At 39.9% G+C, this 22337-nt stretch overlaps 1 protein-coding gene across 5 annotated transcripts; it reads right to left on the bottom strand.

Moving 5' to 3' along the window:
- Nucleotides 1–102: 102 nt before the first annotated feature.
- zfr2 (zinc finger RNA binding protein 2) lies at nt 103–20404 on the bottom strand. 5 transcript variants are annotated; one of them, XM_054603561.1, is made up of 19 exons: nt 20322–20404; nt 16963–17218; nt 16528–16645; nt 15533–15754; nt 13354–13679; nt 12836–13024; nt 12312–12549; nt 11178–11356; nt 10657–10776; nt 9399–9562; nt 8656–8782; nt 8328–8533; nt 7532–7700; nt 6046–6220; nt 3324–3412; nt 3064–3159; nt 2547–2658; nt 2197–2294; nt 103–1674 (listed from the first exon to the last, which is right to left on the bottom strand). In XM_054603561.1, the coding sequence occupies exons 1-19, from the start codon at nt 20372–20374 to the stop codon at nt 1501–1503; spliced, it is 3111 nt and encodes a 1036-aa protein (XP_054459536.1). In that variant the 5' UTR covers nt 20375–20404; the 3' UTR covers nt 103–1500. The 5 variants fall into 5 exon arrangements, with proteins under 5 accessions (XP_054459536.1, XP_054459539.1, XP_054459538.1 ...); XM_054603564.1 differs by having other exon boundaries at nt 9417–9562; XM_054603563.1 differs by having other exon boundaries at nt 9399–9559.
- Nucleotides 20405–22337: the final 1933 nt, after the last annotated feature.

Below are 22337 nucleotides of genomic sequence, written 5' to 3'. Positions count from 1 at the left end.
CACTTCTTCTCCTATTAAAAATCGCATCGCATGAAAATGTAGAAAGAGTTTAATTGGTTTAAAAAAAACAAAAAAAAAACAGCACATGACACAAAATTGGCTTAAAAGTGTTTTAATATCTCCCCCTTAATGTTAGGCAACACTACAAGGACATTTAAATAATATAGGACAGCAACGTTCACACTTTCCGTTTGAAAAACACAAAATAGATTTCCTTCAGAAATAAAATAAGCAAATACTTATATGATGCTCTTGATAAATGAAAATCAAACTAAAAACGACACATTAAATCTCTTAGGTCAACTTTTAAGCCAAAGAGTTGTGCAACTGTCCCTTCCCCGTCCCACATCTTTGTGGAATTATATCATTACAATATCAACCTGACAAAAAAAAAAAACAACAACTCATTAATGTTCCCCTTTCTCTGTATACACAACATGATGCAGGCACAAGGAAGAAAGTCAAAGAACTACTTGATCATTACAGTAGATATTCAGTCTTATTTCTCGGAATAAAGCTTTTCTCTTCTGCTAACTGTACTCTGGAAGAAAAAAGATTACTAGGCATATTATTCAAATGATAAAATTATGGCTGCATTCAGTAACATTGTCATTTCTTAAGTGCTTCATTCCCTCAGCATGCTACAGACTGTGCAACACAAGACGTCTCTCTCAGACAGATTTACCCTCCAGTGTGACTTCAACAGAAAAAAAACACAAAAAGCAGAACTTCTGTGTCTTTGTACATTTCTCGCAAAAAAAATCCTTAATGATGACATATTTTAAAGGCAGTCATTTTAGTGTAACCTTTCAACTTGACTTTAGAGGTGAGCTAAACAGCATCACGCTATTTTAAATACTGTGTCATCTTAGGCACATGAAAATCACAGTACTGTATTTACGTAGATCTCAAACACAGACAGTCTTCTGGGACCGTTCTCATAGTTTCATAGCTCCTAAACTTGAACCCTCATCTATTTTTTGTTTTGTTTCACACATACTGAAATAACAGCATACAAATGTCATGCACCAACATTAGTTCAGAGAGTCCTGACTCAAGCAGTTGAGTTCAGAATCCGCTGAAAACACAGCTTCGGGTGCAGATGATTTAACATCATAGAAAACAATATAAATGTACTTGACGGTAGTGGCTTAACTATTATGAATAAACAGGAGGGAGGGTCAGTAGTTAGTGTGCAATTATAGTCAGTCACTTTCATGGGTTTTTTTATTGAGCCAATTTTCTCTGCAAACTTTAAAAGACACTAAATCTGCGATGTATATATGAGAAGGATTTTTAGAACAGATTCTCAAGCCTCAGTCTCCCCCCGACACATTACTCCTCTTAATTCAAGGGTAACCATCTAACATGTACAGTCAGTTATATTCATATGTGTATAGTTGCTTGTTAAGATTGTTTTCAAGAGTTGAAAAAAGTTGAAAGCTGTGACATTCTACCAGTCTCTAAACTAGCACACGCCTCCACTCTGGAGGGCAAAGGTCAAGCACTCTCTGCTTCTTCCTTCTTGTCTTTTTTGCCCTCCCCCTCCCCGTCGCCGGTGTCGCTGCCGTCCCGCCTACGCTTGCGGTTGCGAGCGCTGGCCTTGGACGCTGGCAGGGAGTCCATACCCAGAACCTTGTGGATCTGACGGAAGGCAAGCAGCCGTAGAGCATGCTGGAACCAGAGAAAACAGGAAATGTAGGTTTGTGGAGTTGTAGTTTTTTTAGATACTTGTATTAGTGTTTTATTTTACAGTTTATGGCACACAGGAAACATGAGGAGAGGGTATGAAATGCAGAAAAGTTTGTGGTCCTCTCTCCTGTTCCCTGCAGCAAATGTCCCTCAAACGCAGACTACCAGGTTCACTGTGGATAACGTTATTTTAAAAGTCTTCTCGTTCCTCCTCTGACTGTTATTTAATTTGGATGTCAACAAAAATCTAACATGGTAAATCTGCGTGGTTCAGGTAGTGGTAACACAAAGAACCCTCTCATCAAGCTTTTTAGGCTAAACCACACATTGCTGCTGTCTTTACCCACCGTGTAGTAGAGGCTCATCAATTCAGAACTGAAAGCAAACACCTAAAACAAACTAATGTGTCCCGTTTAAGTTTGATTACTAAAAGTGAATCCACACCTTCCAGCCAATCAGAATCTAGGCTTTTCAGAAGCTATGGCATTAATGCCGTGTGGGTACCTGTGCGCTGGCAGTTATGTCCTCTCGAGCTTGAAGCATCATGCTTCCCAAAGCATCCGTAGTGTCTTTCTCACAAGGGTCCATCAAACCTGGTCCATCTGAGAAAGGGAAATAAATGAAACATTTAAATATGATAGAATTTACTAAATCAGAGGTAGAAAATATTGAATTATTTTTCCTTTAAAATGTTGAACACGGATTTTGTTGCACCAGAGAGGACCCACAAAAAATTATGAAAATGTCCCCAGAATAAAAAAGATGACATGAAACAAATCATTTTTTAAGTGATAAAAGTTCTGTATCTTGTGAAAACCATCTACCTATTCAGATCATATTAACATTTGTCTGACCTGGTAGCAGGATGCCTGTGGAGATGCACTCCAGGACTCTGCGCATGGCCTCTCCTGGGCTGAGCGGGCCGGCAGCACTGCTGATCACTTTCTCCACCAACAGCTCCATCGCCTGAAGAGAGTAACGCACGGAGGGAAACAAACACACTGAATGGAAGAAGACACTCCAGACAGCTGATTGGAGTACCCTCATAGCTACTCCTCTACCTGCCCTGACTCTGCATAAAACACCCGGTCAAGACATTTGCGGGGAATCTCCTCACACAAGATATTAATACAGCATTGATGCAGCACTGATAGCGCTGTGAATGTTTGTAAATATACTTTTAATGTTATTATTCTCTCATACACAACATCAGGCGAGACAGACATACAAAAGAAGAGGACGGAAAAGCCAAATCAAGCGTACAACAATGCACATGCTCGCAGAAATGTCACTTCATATTATAAAACCTCACTAGTAGGAGGTCAATACTACACCAAATTTTTAAAACACAACAGAGTGGAAGCCTCTTACCCAGCCGGGCATCTTTCCCCATGTGGGAACCCGTTGACATAAATCTCTCAGCACCCGAATGATGATCACACAGGACTGCAACCCGTTGGCACGAGCCTTCAGAAATAAAAGGGGGAAAAGTAACATTAATAAACAAGAAAGGGGCTTTTATTTTTAGATAGAGACGACCTCTGACAATGTCCCCATAATATTTAACTGGTGACTTTAAATTTGTGTATTTGAAAAACAAAAAGGCAAGGCTAAAACATTTATGATTGTACCTGAAACCATTTGGCGTGACGGAGAGAAGCCAGGTACTCCAGACATTTCTTCTTATTCAGAAGATCAGTAGGCTCCTTTTCAGCCACACCTGGTAAAGATAACATGCACCAGCTCATGACTTACAGTCAAACTAATGCGAACCCCAAATGATGACTATGCAATACATAGTTAATGTTGATGTACAGTCGCCGATCAGGGACGAGGTTATAGAAACGCTGGACGTTCATGTAGATCTCATGTGTCCAGACTGTTCCTTGAGTCATAAAATACTTTACGGTTTGTTTCAGTTTGTTTTTGTGAAAAAAAATGATGAGGGGAAGATATGAGAGAAAGTAAAAGCACTAGTCTATGTTTTGCAGATATATATTCTTTGGAGTGGAACATTACAGAGATGCATGCAAAAAAAGAAGGAAATCCAACAGAGAATAATGGTGGAGTTTATAATTCATTTTTTAGTTTAAGATGAATAAACCAGACAAGACCTGTTGATTTTACAGTGGCTTCAAATTTGGACCCCAGTATCGTCTGCCTGACTGCATCTTTCTCACAGAAAGACATTTTGACTTGTCAAACATGTGCGTGACTAATAACCTTATTAATGCCTAGGTGTTTCTGTGCCAGGACCGGGATACTGAGCATGCTGCTTCACTGGACACTTAAAAAGGAAGTTATCGTTTATAGTTCTCATGCAAGTCAATATATCTTCATGAGAAAGACGTACTAAAACTGTTTAATCATATGGCAATCAGCTGGTTTCCGTCTTACTCAAATGTGTTTCCCTCTTACTTCAATGGAGTTTTATCACTCTCAAGATCTCTTACATATTTTGTAACCTTTCTCCGGTATATGGTCATTGAGTCCCATCTTCTGACAGTTTTCCCCACAATTTCTCAAAAAAAAAATCAAAATCATGTCAAATTTGGCTTTTTCACAATACCCATCATGCCTTTTATACAGGAAATTAGTAACTATTGGATATAAAGTAAAGTAGCTGTCCACATTGTAGACATTTTTCTTAATAATAATCTCAAACTCTTGAGTTGTGGATTTCCTCTTTTTCGATTGAAACAATTCAAAAGATTCAGATCCAAAAATGTATTTTCTACAGCTTTGATCATGAAACATGGTCTTTATCCCTTTGAAAAGCTCTCCTTCTACAAATCAATGTTTTTAATTGGCCCCTACTTTGCATCAATAGCAAATGCTCCAATTTCTCCTCTGCAACTATGTTCAAAAGGAAACTTCTAAGCAGATAAAGTAGGAAGACAAACATAAAAAAGCAAACCAATCAAGATGGAGTCAGATCCATATGAAAAAAGCCCAAGATTAACTTAATTAGTACTAAAAACAGGTTGTGTTTTTAGGTTGTATTTAGATGTTAATGAAATTGTTTGAGGACATGACAGGTTTGTCCAAAACATTCAACTTGGTAACTGATGACTTTGATGAAGTAATATTTCACAAGAGCAGCCTCGGGGCTTTCCACACTTCTATTTTCACTAGAACTGTACAGCAACAGAGGACATTAGCTTTCTTACAGGGAAAAATAAATAAGAAAAACAAAATTCTTATGAAGTCTACACTTCATACCACTTAGAATCAAAGACCCATATTTATCATGCCTCTTACAGATTGGAGATTGATTTAGCAGCAGCTGAGCCCCTCTGATGATCGCAAAACAAGAGTTTCCTTCTATAAAAAGCTTAATGAACATGGGCAACCTGTTTCCTTTAACGTTTCTATTCTTAGTGGTATGTGAACAAGTGTGGTCTTCAGATCAGCCATTGGCTTGCCTAGGTCTGCTGATACAGAAGTAGGGGCACTGATCAACAAACCCAAACAATTTTTTTAAAAATGAAACACAACGGTCACAGAAAACATTTCTACCATGTTTTCAAAATGGGGAAAAAAACACATTAAAATACTGACAGTTATTGGAGCAGGTGGAGGAGTGTTTGCAACACAATGATCTTATTATCTTTACTGTTGAATGAGGGGGGAAGCAATGACAATGGATTTACTTATGTCATCTTATTATTTAAATACTGATCATTGTGAGGCGATAAAATGACACTCCAACACCTCGTCACTGATAATGCCACAGTATGATACAGGGATGAGAGATGGGGGAGTGGAGGGAAGTTGCTGGACCTCAAATTCCCCATAATAGGTATCGTGACCAAAATGCAGCAAGGAGCACAACGATTACCAAGTTTAAAAAATAAGGATATTTGTGATAATAGTTTCATCCATTTGAAGCCTTTTCATCCCTGGGCATTATCTGATAACTGATCATCACCTTCAGTCTCTCGTTATAGCGTCCCAAAGGTCTCATCTGAGCATGTGTTCACAAGATAAACACACACCCTAGTGGCACAGAAAGGTCGGAGAGCCCGGCTTTTGATTCCCATGTTGTGGAAAAGAAATAAAGAAATTGGGGACTAGTATAACTGCAAAAAATGGGGGAAATGAAAAAAGTGGGACAAATGAATGTGCAAGTTAATTCTTATTTTAGGGGTTAAAAAAAACCACTTATACGTGGGCTTGTTAAAAAGTCCCACTTCACATTTTATGTAATTTAGGAGCTTTTCAGCCTAAACATTTAGGCTACTGGGTGGAAGGGTGGCGCAAGGGGCATCTATATATATATTTATATATATAAGTGTATTACACACATCGCTTACATTTGGTCGTGGTACTGAAAGCTTTGGCTTCTCTAACCTTTCTCAGCCGCTTTTCCTCCTGCCTGCTTGTCCTTCTCAGTAGCAGGGTCCTCCCTCATCAGCGGCGAGGTGAGAGAAATGGTCACCTGCATTTTGGGCTCCTTGCTTGAAAATATCACGATGTTCGCCTCCTCGGGGTGAGCCTGCACCTCATACTGATCTTCAGAAAATGTCTGCCGGTTAAAAGGACACTTGGGATTACTCACTACAGAGGAGGAGGGGTGCAGGGGCAGAGAATCGCCTTGTTCGGCAAGATTACAGGGCGATACTGTTGTGTTTTAACCATGGGTGGAGCAATTTTTTTTTTCTCTCACGGTGGTTTCCCTTCCACAGGGTCTGTGACATTACCAGAAATATATTTCTTAACAATGCTTTCAATCAATGTAATATTTAGTTAAGCAACGGGGCAGTTTAAGAAGAAATAGCCCCATCTCACTCTGTAGGATTCAGGTGTCATAACCAGGCAGTGAATCTAAAGATCAGTCAAAAGCACCTTTAATGAAACACTCATTACAGCTAAAGCAGGAGGGAGGAACAGTGAGGAATTACAACACATCACAACCTTGTATTTGGCGCCAATCCTCTGTCTTGTGGAACTTAAATGGCCAGTAAATTCACATGAGCTTTTCTCTTTAGGCTGGAAGCAGTTCAGTCATTTGTGAACATGGAAACATCTGTCCCAAAGCTAGACACCACACAGTATTTCTAAGATGTAGCCAGGAATTCCTCTAATAACAAAAAGAAACGGACTGAATTGATTAACACAATTAACTTTACTGAGAGGCAGTTCTGAACCACCAAAACATGTGTACAGAGAGCTAACATGACTGATTTTACTTTCTCTGTCAAGATGTTAATCATAATCGTTGATACATGAGTGAACGACAATCTGTTGTGTCATTTCTGGCTGTAGAGGACAGCTCTCCATGTTCACAAATTATAAATAAGCTGCTCAAGCACATGAGAGAAACCCGTCAAAGATGAAGTGAATTAGTCGTGGAATTTCTTTGTGGTTTTGGATATTGGTTGGTTGACACGTGGGAGTTCTGCAAATACTGCATCACGATGTTTCGGTTGTTTGTGTTTTATAAATATATATATATATAGAAGATAACTTCCCGTTTCTATTCTATTGTTACATAATTAAAACCATTCAGTCACTCATCACCCACCTCTTATGACACAAGTCATAAGGCAGTGGATGACAATTTCCTCTTTTTAGAAATCTACTTCATCCGACAACATAATATTTACCAAACTTCTGATAAAAGCTGGCAAAGGAATCTTTTTCCTGACATTTTTTTCCAGGATTTACAGTTCATCTATATGATGCCACACCCAGGTGTTTGTCACAAAATCCTATAATAATTTGATATAAAACTTAAAATGCAAGATTGTCAGTGTTGTGAACTCCGAGTTTTCCACAATTCTTCCCTCCCTCAACCTCAACCGATGTCCTAAATTAACTGCCGACGTTTTCTTACCTCCAGTTCTTTAGGCAAATTCTTGGCGATATTCTTCAGTAAAGTGATGGTGGGTTTCTTAGCCGTCAGCAGGATGAGCTCAACATTTCTGTCTCCACGAAGCAGCAGGCCTTTGGCCAGGATACCCACCCTCATCACACCTTTTAGCAGCCGTCCTGGGTTTTCAGTACTGTCAAGAGAACAAACAATTCAGCTTTTTGTAACAACTTGATGGATCACAAATAGACTCGGGTCATAACGGACATTTTATTTATCGATGGCTTCTGCTTTTTACATGAGCATACACCTGTAGCTCTAATGTATGTGTGTGTATTGTGAATGGCATGTGACACCTGATATTTTGTTTGTGTTTTCACATAATTCATAAGGTTGTAAAGTTATAATTCATAAATAAATTGTCCCTTATCCACATGAGAAAAATCTACATTGCATACAGACATTCAAAAAAAAAAAGAAACGATTATTTTTGTGTCACTGCATCCAAGGGAACATTAGCTAGCAAACACGTATGTCTTTGTTTAAATTACTTTGTTTCTTATTTATATGAATTCCTTAGCAAATTAAGATCAATTAAATTAATGAATTAAAATAAAAAAAATAATGAGCTTTGGAAATGAGCCCCCCCAAAAAAATGTTTTATGTAATCTAACATATAGCAGTACCTTAGCTCTGATGTACACCAGTAGGCCACGGCCCAGTGGATGAGGATAGTTCGCTTAGGTACCTTGAATCCTAGTTTTTTTTACCAACATTCCCAAAGATAAATGTGCATTATCTACCAGAGATAACTTTTTACCCTTTTTCATCTTCTCCTTCAATAGCAGCGGTATCAACAACTGGTGTCTCCTTCTCCAGCAGGGAGTCTGACACCAGTTTTAGGGCTCTCTCAGAGTGGGAGACGATCCTCTGGACAGCCTGGAGCTCCTCCTCTACCGGGTAAATGGTCGAGTGTTTAGCCATGATGTGGCGGTCATCGGGAGAGTCTGGCCGACGCACACACGTCTTATAAGGGGGGGAGGGAAAAGAGTGATTGATCACGCTTGGACTTAAGTTTCAGTGAATGTTTGTTTTCTGTTTTTTCATACAACACAAAATAAGACAATAACTGCAACTGCGGTGCTCACCAGTAGAGGAGGTACTGGCATACCAGGGCGGCTCATCAGGGGTGGAGGAGCCATCCTGCGTCTTTGCTCCCCCCAGTACATCTGCTCCTCCTCCATCCTCCTCCAGTACATGTCCTCCTCATATCGTCTGCAGGAGAAGGGAAAGTTTTTAATTGTCACTCATTAAAAGTAATTTATTCCAACAGTGGTTTGTTATGTCTGCAATTAATGGTACAAAGTAGTCCATAAAAAAGCACTTTACCAAAACATTTACTCTGAACTACCGTTGATCATTTAAGATAATTATTTCACAGAGGTTTTGTCTCGCAAGCATTGTGTTAGTTGAAGGTAATCCAAGGTTAGAAAACTTGCATTTCCTCTTGTAACAACAATTACAGCAGAGGACTGGTATGTCAAACATTTCTTTTTGCATTAGGAAATTTACTGAATTACACCCTGATCTGGCTGTGCAGTTTTCATGATAAAATCTTCTTAACTAATCTAATCTCCTGGTGATTATGATGTGATTAACAAGAAAACTGTAACAGTCAATAATATGAGGTAAGAAATTCCCTTTTTTCTCCTTGTGTACATGCGTCAATCAGTTACTAACATTCAGTTGGTCATCGTCAGGACTTCCTTTTTACTGATAATACATGTATGAATGCATCTTTATCATCCTTTGTTTTTTTTAGTCTATTCTGTGAGAACCAAGGAAACTTGCAAATTCAACGTCAGAGGTGTAGGAAGTTAAGGTTACTAACTTTGGCCACGAGTCTGACCTCATCTCCATGTGCCAGCGCTGCTCATCGTCTCTCTGTCTCTTCAGCACCGCCTTCTGCTTCTGCTTCTTCAGCTTGCTCTCCTGCAGCTTCCTGGCCCGGTTACTGGGCTTGATCTCCACAGGAAGCTCTGGGTTGACTTTCTTCTACAGACAGAGGAATGTAGCAATAATGTAGCAATGATGCCTGTCTGTTGACAGGAATCCTGCAGATTAAATGTAAAATAATATTTAATTTTCCTTTGGGTTTCCATCCACGTCAAGCTGGCATTTTTAACCCCAAGATCTTTTCTCTTTCTTTAAAAAAGCAAACTTCAGAGACAAGATAAAGTCTTAGCGTTTTAATAGTGGGATACCATTGGTAAAACTGGGTATCATATGTGCAACAAAATGTGGACCCACTCATAGAAGAACAGCTCCATAGGGGTCAGAAACTCTACATGGCACCTTTAAGAGGCCAACTTTTTAACTTTTGAATTTCTCATTTTGCCCATCAATACAGCCCATCGCATAATACGGGTGTCGTTCTTGACTCATTTATATGTTTATCCAGCAATGTCACTTACTGTCTCAATGTAGCTGTCCAGAAATTACCGTAAGCTTTCCATTACTACACTAGTTCAGTTAAAAGGTAGCATCTATATCCAGTGATCAAATCATCATTTAATTCTCGTGCTGCCATTTAACAAAATATACAGCTGTAACTGAGACACCGTGTTTGGCTATGCTGAAGCACAAAAAGAGCAAAACTTTTGCACTCCAGTCGACAGGTGCGTAGAAGAATACCTTAGGTAGACAATATAGAAAAAATAACTCCCGCACACTGTCTTCTTCACTTGCGTATAAATATCTTTTAGTAACAACGTTTCGGTACGTAGACCTTCATCAGGTTATTTACCATGCTATGCTGAAGCACAAAATAACCAAGAGAAAGAAAGTCTGCTGAAACCACACAACGTATCTGTACGTATGTCAAACCAGTCCATCCATTCAAACTCCTGGTCAGATATGATATGAATAAGAATTACCCTGTTTTGTGTCTATCCAACCAACAAAAGAAAGGTGGAAAGAGATCGGACTTTTGGAAAAATCAACTGCTTTGAACAGAACCCTCCTTGACAGTTCATGTAATCTAAAAAAGCAAAACATTTGAAACTATTCATCTCAGCCTTCTGTTCAGTATGTCTCTCTGTTTAACCAGTCAGACAGGAATCGACTCAGTGATGCTCAAACTTTCGTACCTTGTACTGAAGTCTGTGCCTCCGGCCTTTCAGGTGCATGTCTTTAGCATTAGGGTCGTTGAAACTGCACTCACACAGTTTACAGTGGAATCTAATCACTTTTCCGTCATCGTTACGAACCTGAAACAGACAGTTGTTCAGGTAAATACACATTGTACAGGACAACAAACGTTTTTTTTTTTTTTTTAGTTATAAGAAAAGGAAAAAAATTGCAAAAACTTTTAATAAATAAATAATAAATATTAATAAAACCAATCTTTACTGCAAGTAGAATATGTTACAGATTACAAGTCAGAATTCATTTTGAAACATTGGACAAAGTATCTCAAAATATCTAACTCACATGTTGTAGACTACTGTGACAGATGAGATCAAAGTAGATAAAAAATAAAACTGTTAATAAAATGATATCAAACCCTCTTTAACTTTATAACTGTTTTTCACTCTGCATATCAACCAACACATATCACTCCGATATACTGATTGGCTGTCGGACATTTTTCTTTACTTTTCCTGCTCACCTCCTCTACATAGTCGTGTCCCACTGGCTGGATGTCTCCCTGGCCTCCAGCTCTGTCGCAGTCATCATCGTCACTCTGAGGGTCCATTCTCTGAACTGACTGTTGAATGGGCTCCGGCACCTTGGCTGCCACCACCGCCGCCGTCACTGCAGCTGCTGGAGCGCTGACAGGCTTATGGGCTACGAGGCAGGTAAGACATTACAAATTAGAGAGTTCATGTAAGGACATGTAAATAACCATTGATAGACTGCCATTCAAGATGTCCACCATGTTAACCAGCAGTTATTTGATTTGTTAAAATTTTGTGACACAGTTCATTCTGTTAATTAAATTTAACCCTGCTTTGAGACTAATAAAGATACATTATGGCCTTAGAGCAGAATGATACTAAGTTTGCATGTGAGCCATATCATTACTTGGTAAAACTGAAGCTTAAACATTCAAAATAAACACTTCTATTTTAAATAAACAACACACGCAAATACACAGAGAAGCAAAATGTTGGAGTGTAAAGATCTCATTTATGACCATTTGTTGGGAGAAAAAAATATTATAAATAATAAATATTATTTTGTAGGTGCACATTGCTTCAGAAGTAAGGGCCATTTTAGAAAATTGCATTTGATCTTCAATATTTTGTTCATGCAGAAGATAAGGAAGGGCTAAATAATCCTGTTCAAAACTTCATGCCACTAGTTTAAGTATAAAGGACTCATTATACACCATACCCCGACACCTTTCAAAAACCAACATTCACACCCACCTATATTTGACAACTGGACATTCTGATTGTACACACAAACGGTCTGAAAATGCGTGCTATTATCTCCACTTTTAAAACTTGGAACAAATACAGCATGGTCAGACAGCACGTCATATGATATGTTGATCTACTCTGGCCCTAACACACAAATCAAACAACACTATTGGAAACAGTTAACAAGTGATTCAGGCCGCAGCTGTCAAAATGCCTTCTTGTTTTCAATGTAGATGTACATTTGGCTAAATGTCTACTGTGCAGCTGTATTATATAGGTAGATATTAACATCGGATTGGTAGTTGTTGATTATTAAATGGGTTAGATGGGCCAGAAAAACATCTCTTATCATCTACGTAACAAATCAGCCAACTTACAAACAACAGTTATTTTGGAGGGAGCTGGCTTTTTGACTGGTGCTGTTTTGGCGGTGACGTTTACAGCCGCCAGTTTGGGAGTCACAGTTGGAGTTGAAGTGGTTGAGACCAAAGCTGGAGTGGATGTAGAGACTTGAGGTTTCCCTGCTGTCGATGTTGTGATAACTGGAGCCGAATTCACCAACACTGGCTCAGTGGAAGGTATAGGTTTGCCCAACTTGGTGTGAAGTTTCACCACCTTTCCAAGGTCGACAAAGGGGACAGAGGAAGATACAACCATTTAAGCCTGCTGATACTTAATCCCATCCTAAATCCCTAACCCAGGTTTCGTTCCAAGACTTATCAGCTGTGATGGAACATCACAGCTGATAAGTCTTGGAACGAAACCATCACATGAGCACACCACAGTCATGTCCATTAAAGAAAGCATGTTATGTCAATATCTACCACAGACGCCGATATTTTCTTGAATAACAACATTGCAAGACTTAAAGATAAAGAGAAATGATCACAGCTGTGCTAACCTTCTGGTGTTTGGCCCCACGGATATGGGCGGCGTAGGCATCCACTCCGGTGCAGGAGACGTCACAGAGCTCACAGCGTAACTGAGTCTGGACCCCCCTGGGTCCGTTGTTGGACCCAGTCTGCCCGCCAGATTTCAGGGCGGCCTCCTTCTTCTTATGCTTCTGGCCCTCCAGGTGCTCCCGGTACGTCTGGTGGAGTAAATCAAACCAGTTAGCAAGATGTAGCTTACATCATATTTATTACTTTTCAATGTTTTTTTATTCTGTGATTAGATAAACTCAATATAAAACAATGGCTGATACTTAATGATGTTAACCAGCTATGAAAGTATATATTTTTTTATAAAGACATCAAAACACGACTCTGGTCTTAAATCTTAATGTTGCAATGTGTTTGTTCCCATTTTTTTGTGTGTGTTTGTCTTATTCAAAGCTCAGTAATGCACAACACAATACAGCTTTTCTGTTAAAAGCTTTCTTTAAAGAAAATCTTGTCCCTTGTCCTTGTAAACTCCTACCTGAGGGCCTGCACAGCTGATCTTGCAAATGTCACAGTAATGGAGCTGGGGCTGCTTCGGAGGCCCTTTGGGCTTCTGCAGCTTGCTCTGGTGAAATGTGGGCTTTTTGTAGGAGTTTACAGTCGGAGCTGTCACCATGTTGCTGCCTGAGTTGCTCCAGGAAGAGCTCGTCAGCTGCTTAGGTGGCGGCTGGATGGGGGGCTGGGGCTGTTGCAGCTGCTGAGGTGGAGGCTGCGGCTGGGTGAGAGTCTGCTGGGCTGGCTGGTAATAGGAGGGGGTGGATGTGGAGGTATAGCCAGTTGAGTCATAACTGGAGTAGTTAATGCCTGAGGGTAAGAGAGCAGTAGGAAGACGGTGAGGACAGAGAGTTATTAGAGAGAAGAAATGCAATTAGCGGCACTGCATTCTTAAAAATTGTCAAAAGATGTCATAAGAAACTTAAGCTTGAATTAGCAAGGTATTAACGTTTGTATACACTTGTCCCTGCCTCTCAGATTCAGCTCACACCTTTGTTCTCTCAGACTTCTATCAAGGAGATACTTGATAGTCTCAAGAACCAGCAGAGGTAGAGGTTAGCTCGCTAGCTACAGAAGTTCACAGACTTGCACTGCGAGTAGTCACTATGTCACCAAGCGTCTAGACGAGCTGATCATTTTTGCTGTGACCCTTTGAGATTGCAACCTACTGATTACACCTCGCTAAATCCTTCTTGAGTGTGAATGTGAGCCATCAAGTGCAAAACTGTGGTAAAACTGTTCCACCTCGCTCAGAGGCCATCCTCACCATAATAAAACTACTTTAGGAGCAACGGAGATCCAATATCTGAACCCATCGTCTATTGGTCCGACTACGGATAAGCCTCTGGGGGCAATGGGCTATATTTCTGGGGTTCTGGTGTAGCCCAGCTGATATCCAGGCCGAGACTTTCTTTTCTGTGCACTGCTTATTAGCAACTTGAGATGTAAAATGATTTGTCTTTACTACCATATACAATAAGGCTGTATCGAATACATCTTTTTTTTTTTAAACATTTTTTACATCAACCTTTGAGGTTTTAAATTAAGCTCTGAATTCTGAATCATCACCCTGAAAAGAACGGCTAACATAAATGCGTGCAGATATGACTACATCTAACTTTTTTCAACACATTTTGACTCTTGAATATAACAATGCTCTGGAGTTATCGGCAAAGTTTGGATCACACAAGTTACAATCCTACGCAGTATTGATGCCTGAGTCAGCGTTTTTTAATACCCGGACCCAGGGATGAAGTGAAAAAATAATCAATTCATGTAAGAATGTAGATGCTGATCTTGTAAGATTCTGAATCGATTCCTAACTTCTAAAACTTCCAAAACATTTTCCTAAAAAAGAAAAAAGATATTGCATTTGAATATGTTCATATATTGCCACATCACATTTTAAATTCTTGTCACTTTCATATACTTTCATGTTCGCTGCTGCTGGCTGGCTGAGGGTTACCAAATGAAATTTCGTTGTATCACTACAATGACAATAAAAACCTCTTTATCTCTTACCTCTATATTAACATATGTGGCTGCACACTGTCTCTTATTCGTACTGTATACTGACAATGTTTTCTGATGTGCCAGTAGTGCAAGGAAAAATCCTCCTGCTGGTGACTGAGGTAGCAATTTGTGCACTGGCAACTTTGATAAACTATTTCATAATAAAAATAAGGAACATTTCAAACGCTGAACAAAAAAAAAGAAGACAAACCGTTTTTAATAAGTCACACCTTTGAAGTTTGCCAATGTAGCTGTTATGCTGCATGCATCTGAACCTGTAATATTTTTTAATAAGCTTACCTGACCCCTCCCAACACGTTGGTCTTTCGACCTTTGCACCAGTACTATGCAACCACTACTGGAATCCAACTATACAAATAGCATAACACTAATAACTGATGATCTTCATCTGCAACTGTGCAGAAATTATGGGTTTAAAGAGAAGCAGTAGAAATACATAAAAAAGACAAAAATAACACAATGTGGATTTCAATATTGAATGTCAACGTTATGAATTAAAGCTATGCACTAAGCTATACACATCAGTTATACATTAATGTGTATACATTTATTTGTTTATGTATATATATTTGGGGACAAATGTTTCTTTGGGATGAACTTTTTTTTTTCTTATATCTTGTCTTATTTACCCGAGTAAGTCGTGGCCGCAACAGTGGAGCCGAAGGAGGAGCCGAGGGTGTAGGATGAAATGGGTGTGGGCGGCTGCTGGACACTGGTGGACACCGGGTAGATGTTGTAGCTGGTGGACACAGAGGGGGCCAGAGGCTTCAGGGCCGTCACCTGCCTCTGGGGAGGAGGAGGCTGGCTGTACACAGTGGTGGGGGCTGGACTGTAAGCAGTCTTTACTCCAACTGATAGAGGAAAGGGTGGAGGGGAAAGAGGAGAAAGGGGAGTAGAGGTGGAGAGGAAGGGCATTAAAGTGAGAGGAGCGCACAGTGAAAGAAATCTGAGACATCCATCCCATCCTCTGGGACTGCCTGTCAAGAGTTTTTGGCAGCACAGCAGGGATTCTCATTTCACAAGCAAATAAGCAACAGATACATTCCACATACAGTCTATCATATAACATCTTTAAAAGGGGAACAAGAATAAATAATCCCAGGACGGATGACCAACCAATCCCCCAGCAAGACTGAGGGGTGTATGTCAAGTGTTCTACACTAGTAATTAGATCTGAAACAATAGTTATATAACAGTCAAAGAGTATTTGTTTGTGAAACTGATATGAACTTTTAAGTATTCAAAATACACACACACACACACACACACACACACACACACACACACACACACACACACACACACACACACACACACACACACACACACACACACACACACACACACACACACGCAGAGGTCAGGTAAACTCACTGCTTTCTAACTCCACACCTCCAGATTTTTTTTTTAATTTCAAACTTGTCATCTTCAGCACCAATAAACGCTGATTCAAGTGATATCATTCGAGGCAATTTATCAGATAAATTACCGCTCCTTGTGGAGTCAGAAAAGAGTTCATACAACTTTCTTCACATATGCAGTAGTACAACAGCTGTTAACAAACAGGCAAACAATGATTGAAAATTTGGATGCAACATGAGAGAAAAAATATAAAGTGACTCACCAGTCTGGTAGTAGTTCTCTGTGTGTGTCCTCTGAGCCGATGCTATACTCGTCGGGTAGTACTGTTTATTGTCATAGGTAGTCACAGCTGCAGGACGCCCATAGCTGTAGTTGTCCTGCTGGTGTTTACAAGAGAGTATTTAATCCAATGGGAAAGCAGCAAGATTTAAAAAAAAAAAAAAACACAGATTTAATACTACTGCATTAAAGTGTGCGAAATGAAAGCATCCTTTAAATTCTTATGGCATTATTTTTTTTGTTCTAAAAAAATAAGATAATCACAGTGAAAATTGGTACCAAAGGTGCATACATTGCCGTCTGTCCCAGTGTCTTTGTGGCTAAAAATCATATTATATGACCCAAAACAAAATTCTGTACATTTCATCCAATTTGACTACATCATGCAATAATGAAAAGGAAGCAGAAAGTGACTGACCGTTTCTGGGTACACCTGGTACGTTTGTGGGGTGGTGGTGGGCTGCGGGGGTGCCGGGGGGTCTGGCTGTCTGTATGCGTATTCAGGGGGAGCCTGATGACTCTGATAGGTGGGGTAAGGGGCCGTGACCACAGGCCTGGCTGCCTGGACTGGAGCTGGAGAATAGGACGCAGTCACTGCATGAGCCACAGCTGGAGCCTGCTGGACAGTGTAACTGGCTGTAGAGGGATGGGAGTAGGCCGGGGGAGGCTGGGCACTGAAGGAGAGGAGAGGGAAGGAAAAATTAGTGATGCAAGACAGAAAACTTCAAAACTGCTTTCAGTGGACATCTATATGAACAACATTAAAGTTCAGAGAAGTGTTTTTTTAAGTCTTTACCACTGGTTAGAGCTGAAATCAATCCATGTTAGAAGTGCAAGAATATTTATCCTTTCATAATAAATAGTTAAAAAGTTGAATAAAGGCTTTGAGGTTCAACTAAACCGTAATTTAAATCAACAGCATTCCAGTTTCCTGTCTGTTTCATCATGGCATGATATTACTGTAATTTTAAACAACAACTGATCCTGATGCCTCCTTAACAGTGGGACTGGTTTACAATGTAGGTTACCTTGAAAAACACAAGCACGGTCAGTGGAATGATAATCTGGATAATTTTACTTCAAGTGTGTGGATATTTTAAAAAGATCAAGAGTCTTCTACCAAGGAAGAGTGGTGCTTTGAGCTACATGCTAATGTTGGCAAGCTAAAAAAGTAAAGGGATCCCCATTCATTCTGAGGGGGCATGAATGTCGGTGCATTGTACTATATTTCGGGGCAATCCATCCAATAGTTGTTGAGATAAATCACTCAAAACCACAAATGTGAACCTCATTGTGGTGCTAGAGAAAAAGTCAGGGAATCACCAAAGTCAGCATCATTTGTCATCTGAGCACCATAAATATCTATGCAAAATATCATGTAAATCCATAAAATAGATGCTGAAATATCTCAGTATGGACTGAAGTGGTGGACAGACCAACTGAATAACTAACCAGCAGCCCAATATAATTCATGCCCATGAAAAACTGTATAAAATATTGAAATCTAAATGGGTGAGTCATGTAAAACTGCAGTTTATGACACCTCTGCATTGGCTTAATTTTTCAGCACAGGATGTTGCAGCTTGGTCATAAGTATAAGCAAAAACAATAGGGAGACGAATCAAATGCAAAACGTCAACATCCAAACAAGATTTAATTAATCGTGGAGGTCAGAATTTTGATCACAATTAATATTACGTGATTGACTGAGCAGCCCTGCATTGACATCAGATTAATTCATCGGCATACAGAGACAACCACGCAGCAGCCTTGTTGTTGGCACGGTTTAGGATGGGGACAGCAGTTACTGGCAACGGCATAAGTAACTCATGATATCAGCATCTTTATTAAGCTTTCAGTGTCTAGATAAACAAAACATGAGAGAGCTAAAATGAAATGACATCTAAAGGTCATGAAAGAGCATAGACTCAAAATGCTGTGGGAGTATTCATAACACCATATTATATTACAAAAATAACATGGATCCGTAGCAAATCAAAAATAGTTGCACATTACAAAAAAATACTTGGAAAAACCCATTTTTCCAAAGTGGACTAGTCTGTGCATTGTCCATTAAGCATCTCAATAGTTCCTCTATAAATTGCCTGTAATTACATTATCTCAATGTGGGCAAGAATTTCCACAACCTACTTATTGGATTATGCAGGTGCTACATGTGATGTTGTGAATCAGATATTTCACCTAAATAAGTGTAGTGGACACCCGGGAATGTCTTAGACATGTTCTACAGATATAGACATAAAAAAATAGTAATGTTGATAAACATTATGTCAATTTACTGTCAAAAGATCGTTTTCACGGTCTATTTTTGCTGTCAACCGCGCACAACACACAGGAATAAATGCAAGATATCGCATCTCTAGAAGAGACACAGCTGACACATTATAGAGACAGGCCTGTGACAGCAACAAAACATATAATCGTATAGCAAACACAACAAAAACTCACTGCCACAATAAAGTGCTGCAGGAATGAGTCCTAAACACTGGAAATTAGTTTGATATCAATGGGTTTTTTGAATTGGTTTTTGGTTGGATGCCAGAAATCACAGCACCGCTGACACCAACTGCTACTGCCATTATTATTATTATTAGTCACATTACTATTACTATTACCTGTACCATTACGCATATCAGCTTTGCTTCCACCCTGAAGCCCTTTTTGCTTTCTCGCTTTGCAGGTTTCCATGAATCGTTGTGGTACCTGGACCGTAGACACCCACTGCTACTTAGATTATTATTATTAGTCACATTAATATTACTATTCCCTATTTCATAATTATAATTCAAAAAAATGTTCCTTCGTTACTCTGCTTACTACTCTTATTATATGAATCATTTATGTCATATACATTGAATGTGTTGTATCTCTGTTATGCTGTTCATTCTGTACACATGACTATTGCATTCTGTCCAACCTGGGAGAAGGATCCCTCCTCTGTTGCTCTCCCATAGGTTTCTTCCTTTTTTCTCCCTATTAAAGGTTTTTTTTTTTTAGGGGAGTTTTTCCTGTGCTGATGTGAGGGGTCTAAGGACAGAGGATGTCGCATGTGTACAGATTGTAAAGCCCTCTGAGGCTAATTTGTGATTCTGGGCTATTCAAAAAAAAATGTACTGAATCTTCAAATCAATAATCAGCATTACAATTTAAGACTGGTCCCCAATGCAGGATTTGGTGAATGACCTAAAGGGAAACATGCTCATAGAAAATGAATACTGTATACTACTGTTTGACAGGTGTGATGGCTTGAGTGAAATCTTACAAAACAGGACACCTTGCTGCAGTGAATGATAATTACATGATGTGCTAATTCTATCTGATTACATGTCAAGATGACAGGCTGAACACAGGGTTTTACAGGTGATACTTGTTCATTTTCTCCCTTAAACATAAGCAACATCATCTATTTAAATGTCCCTTTGCAGCTGCATGTCTTTATCCAACATGCAACGTTACCAATAACAGGCACACTGTCTGTTAATCCTAAATATCACCAATCACAGCGATGAACTAAACCAGCTGCGTGACGCCTGCTATAGCGGACCATTAGTCTGGCCGTCACTGAAGTCCAAACAGCGTGTCGGGGCAGAGCTGGCCTGCAAACTCAGCTAAGCTAACGTTAGCTAGCCGAACTAGCGGGTCAAGCTAAACTAGCTTAGCATCCCGTCTCACCCCTCCCACCCACCGTGAGACACCGGCGGCTGATACATGTGACACAAAGGACACGCTGACATCAACCGGCATCTCTTGCATTACCTGTATTGCGGACCGGCACCATGTGTGAACCCGAAATAATTGCTTGCAGCCATCTTGGCATCTCCAGTATACAGTACAGACCAGCAGAGATACCCTGACACTGTCCGTCAAGATAGTTCCCCCCCTCTAGCGCAGCCAATCGGAACACCGCTCCGCTTCCACGGAACTGCGTAACAACAACAAAAGAAAACATATTTAACAAACCTTGAGTGAGATACATACGAAAACTCGGCGATAAAATGTTAAGTAAATGTTTAATTTCAATTAATTTACATTAATAGTTGAGGCATAAATTATTTTTTGGGAATTTATTCTTGGAATTCCACATAACAACATCGCGCATGCGCACCAAGAATGAAAAAATATGTCTTAGAAGGAAGTTTTTTTTTGTTGTTTTTTTTTGCTCTTATTTGAAGAAACAGTAGAAATTAAATAAAAGGGGTCAAAGAATAGAAAAATAAATAGAAAGAAAATAGGAAAAATGTAAAAGGATGAGCATTTGTTCTGGTATATACTCCTTTTTATAAAACTCCATTTTATAAAAACTTAAAATAATCTAGTCAATTCGTTATCCCTGGTATTGGAAATCAAAACAGCAATGCTAAAAGGCCTAGATACTCATATTTGACTGTCTCCTAAACATAGACTGTATAACCCCTAACCCTAAAAAACGGGGTTTACGCGAAGACGGAAGTAGCGTAAATGAATCATCTCGTTCTGCTGTATTGGCTGAATGTCATGTGTGCCTGTCAGACGTGCATGCACCAATGATAAATAAATAATATATCTAATCTATAGCCCTGAGTCTGTGAGAAAATAAAATCAACATACTGTCATATTCAGATTCCTATTAAACTGCCTGGGAACCATAATGTTCCAGCTAATAAAGTAAAGATGACCTTGTTTTCCCCTCACGAACGCCACAAAATTGAGGACAGTTATTCCATAAATCTAAAGAGGGATTCAAATGTCAAATTAAAACATAAATATTTATATGTATATGCCGTGATTAGTAGACCACCAGAGGCACAAAATGCCCTGATTATAGAGACAGGTTTGTTAGAGGAAATATGCAGACAGCAGCACACTTTGCAGGGAAACTGGTCAGGGGTGATATGATTGGTTGGGTTGCAAGTGAAGTAAGGGATTGAATAATTCATGTGTGAGGAGAGTTGGGGTGTATGAATGCGAGTGGGGCGAGGAGACAGAGAAGGAGGGGAGAAGCTATGGATGGAGAGAGAGAGAGATGCTGTTGCCAGGGAACAGCAGCCACATAGAGGACCACTGAGAAACAACAGCAGGATTATCTGATGGGGTAAAGGGACACAGAGACTGGTGCTCATTTTTCCCTCACTGAGACGGTTTGAATTGATGTTTGGGAGTGGAAAAGGGTAGTTGGAGTTACAAGCAGGAAAAAGAAGGCGTTAGGGAGGGAGATCATGATGCCAGAGCAGATGCATTCTGATTAAAGGAATTTTGTGTCTTGGTGGTGTGGACGTCTAGGAGCTGAGAGGCAGGCTGTCGGCTCGCTCTTCACGGCCAGTCTTTCCCCCAACAAAGGTGGCCAGAGGCATAGGAGAAGAGGGGGGGTCCGCCACAGAGGTGCCCCCTGTCTTCAAACACCTGCTGCTGGCTAGCGGCTGACATCGAGGACACTAGGACTGTGTCTGTGCACGAGTGTGTGTGTGCATGTGAATGAGTGTAAGACAGGGAGCGTGAGAAGAGAAAATCAGCCTGACCCCGCTGCTTCTCTGTTGATGTGGAGGATCCCGGCTTTCTCCCCTTGAATCTTTGCGTCTGTGACTGAGGAGGAGGGAGGACTCATAGACCAGAGAGAGGTTTTGAGGGGATCTCACACCGCTCATGTGAGTATAGTCACTGAATTAACGTCCATGCATTCCTATTCTGCATACCTATTCTACATTCAAACACCTTAGGCTGACTGCATGCACATAAGATTGTCCACTAACACATGAAATCCATTTAGGTATTTTCCCTTTTTGGCTGTTACATCTG

This window comes from Anoplopoma fimbria, chromosome 8 (genome assembly GCF_027596085.1).
Source record: "Anoplopoma fimbria isolate UVic2021 breed Golden Eagle Sablefish chromosome 8, Afim_UVic_2022, whole genome shotgun sequence".
Taxonomy (NCBI): Eukaryota; Metazoa; Chordata; class Actinopteri; order Perciformes; family Anoplopomatidae; genus Anoplopoma; species Anoplopoma fimbria.
This window is presented reverse-complemented; position numbering and strand designations above follow the sequence as displayed.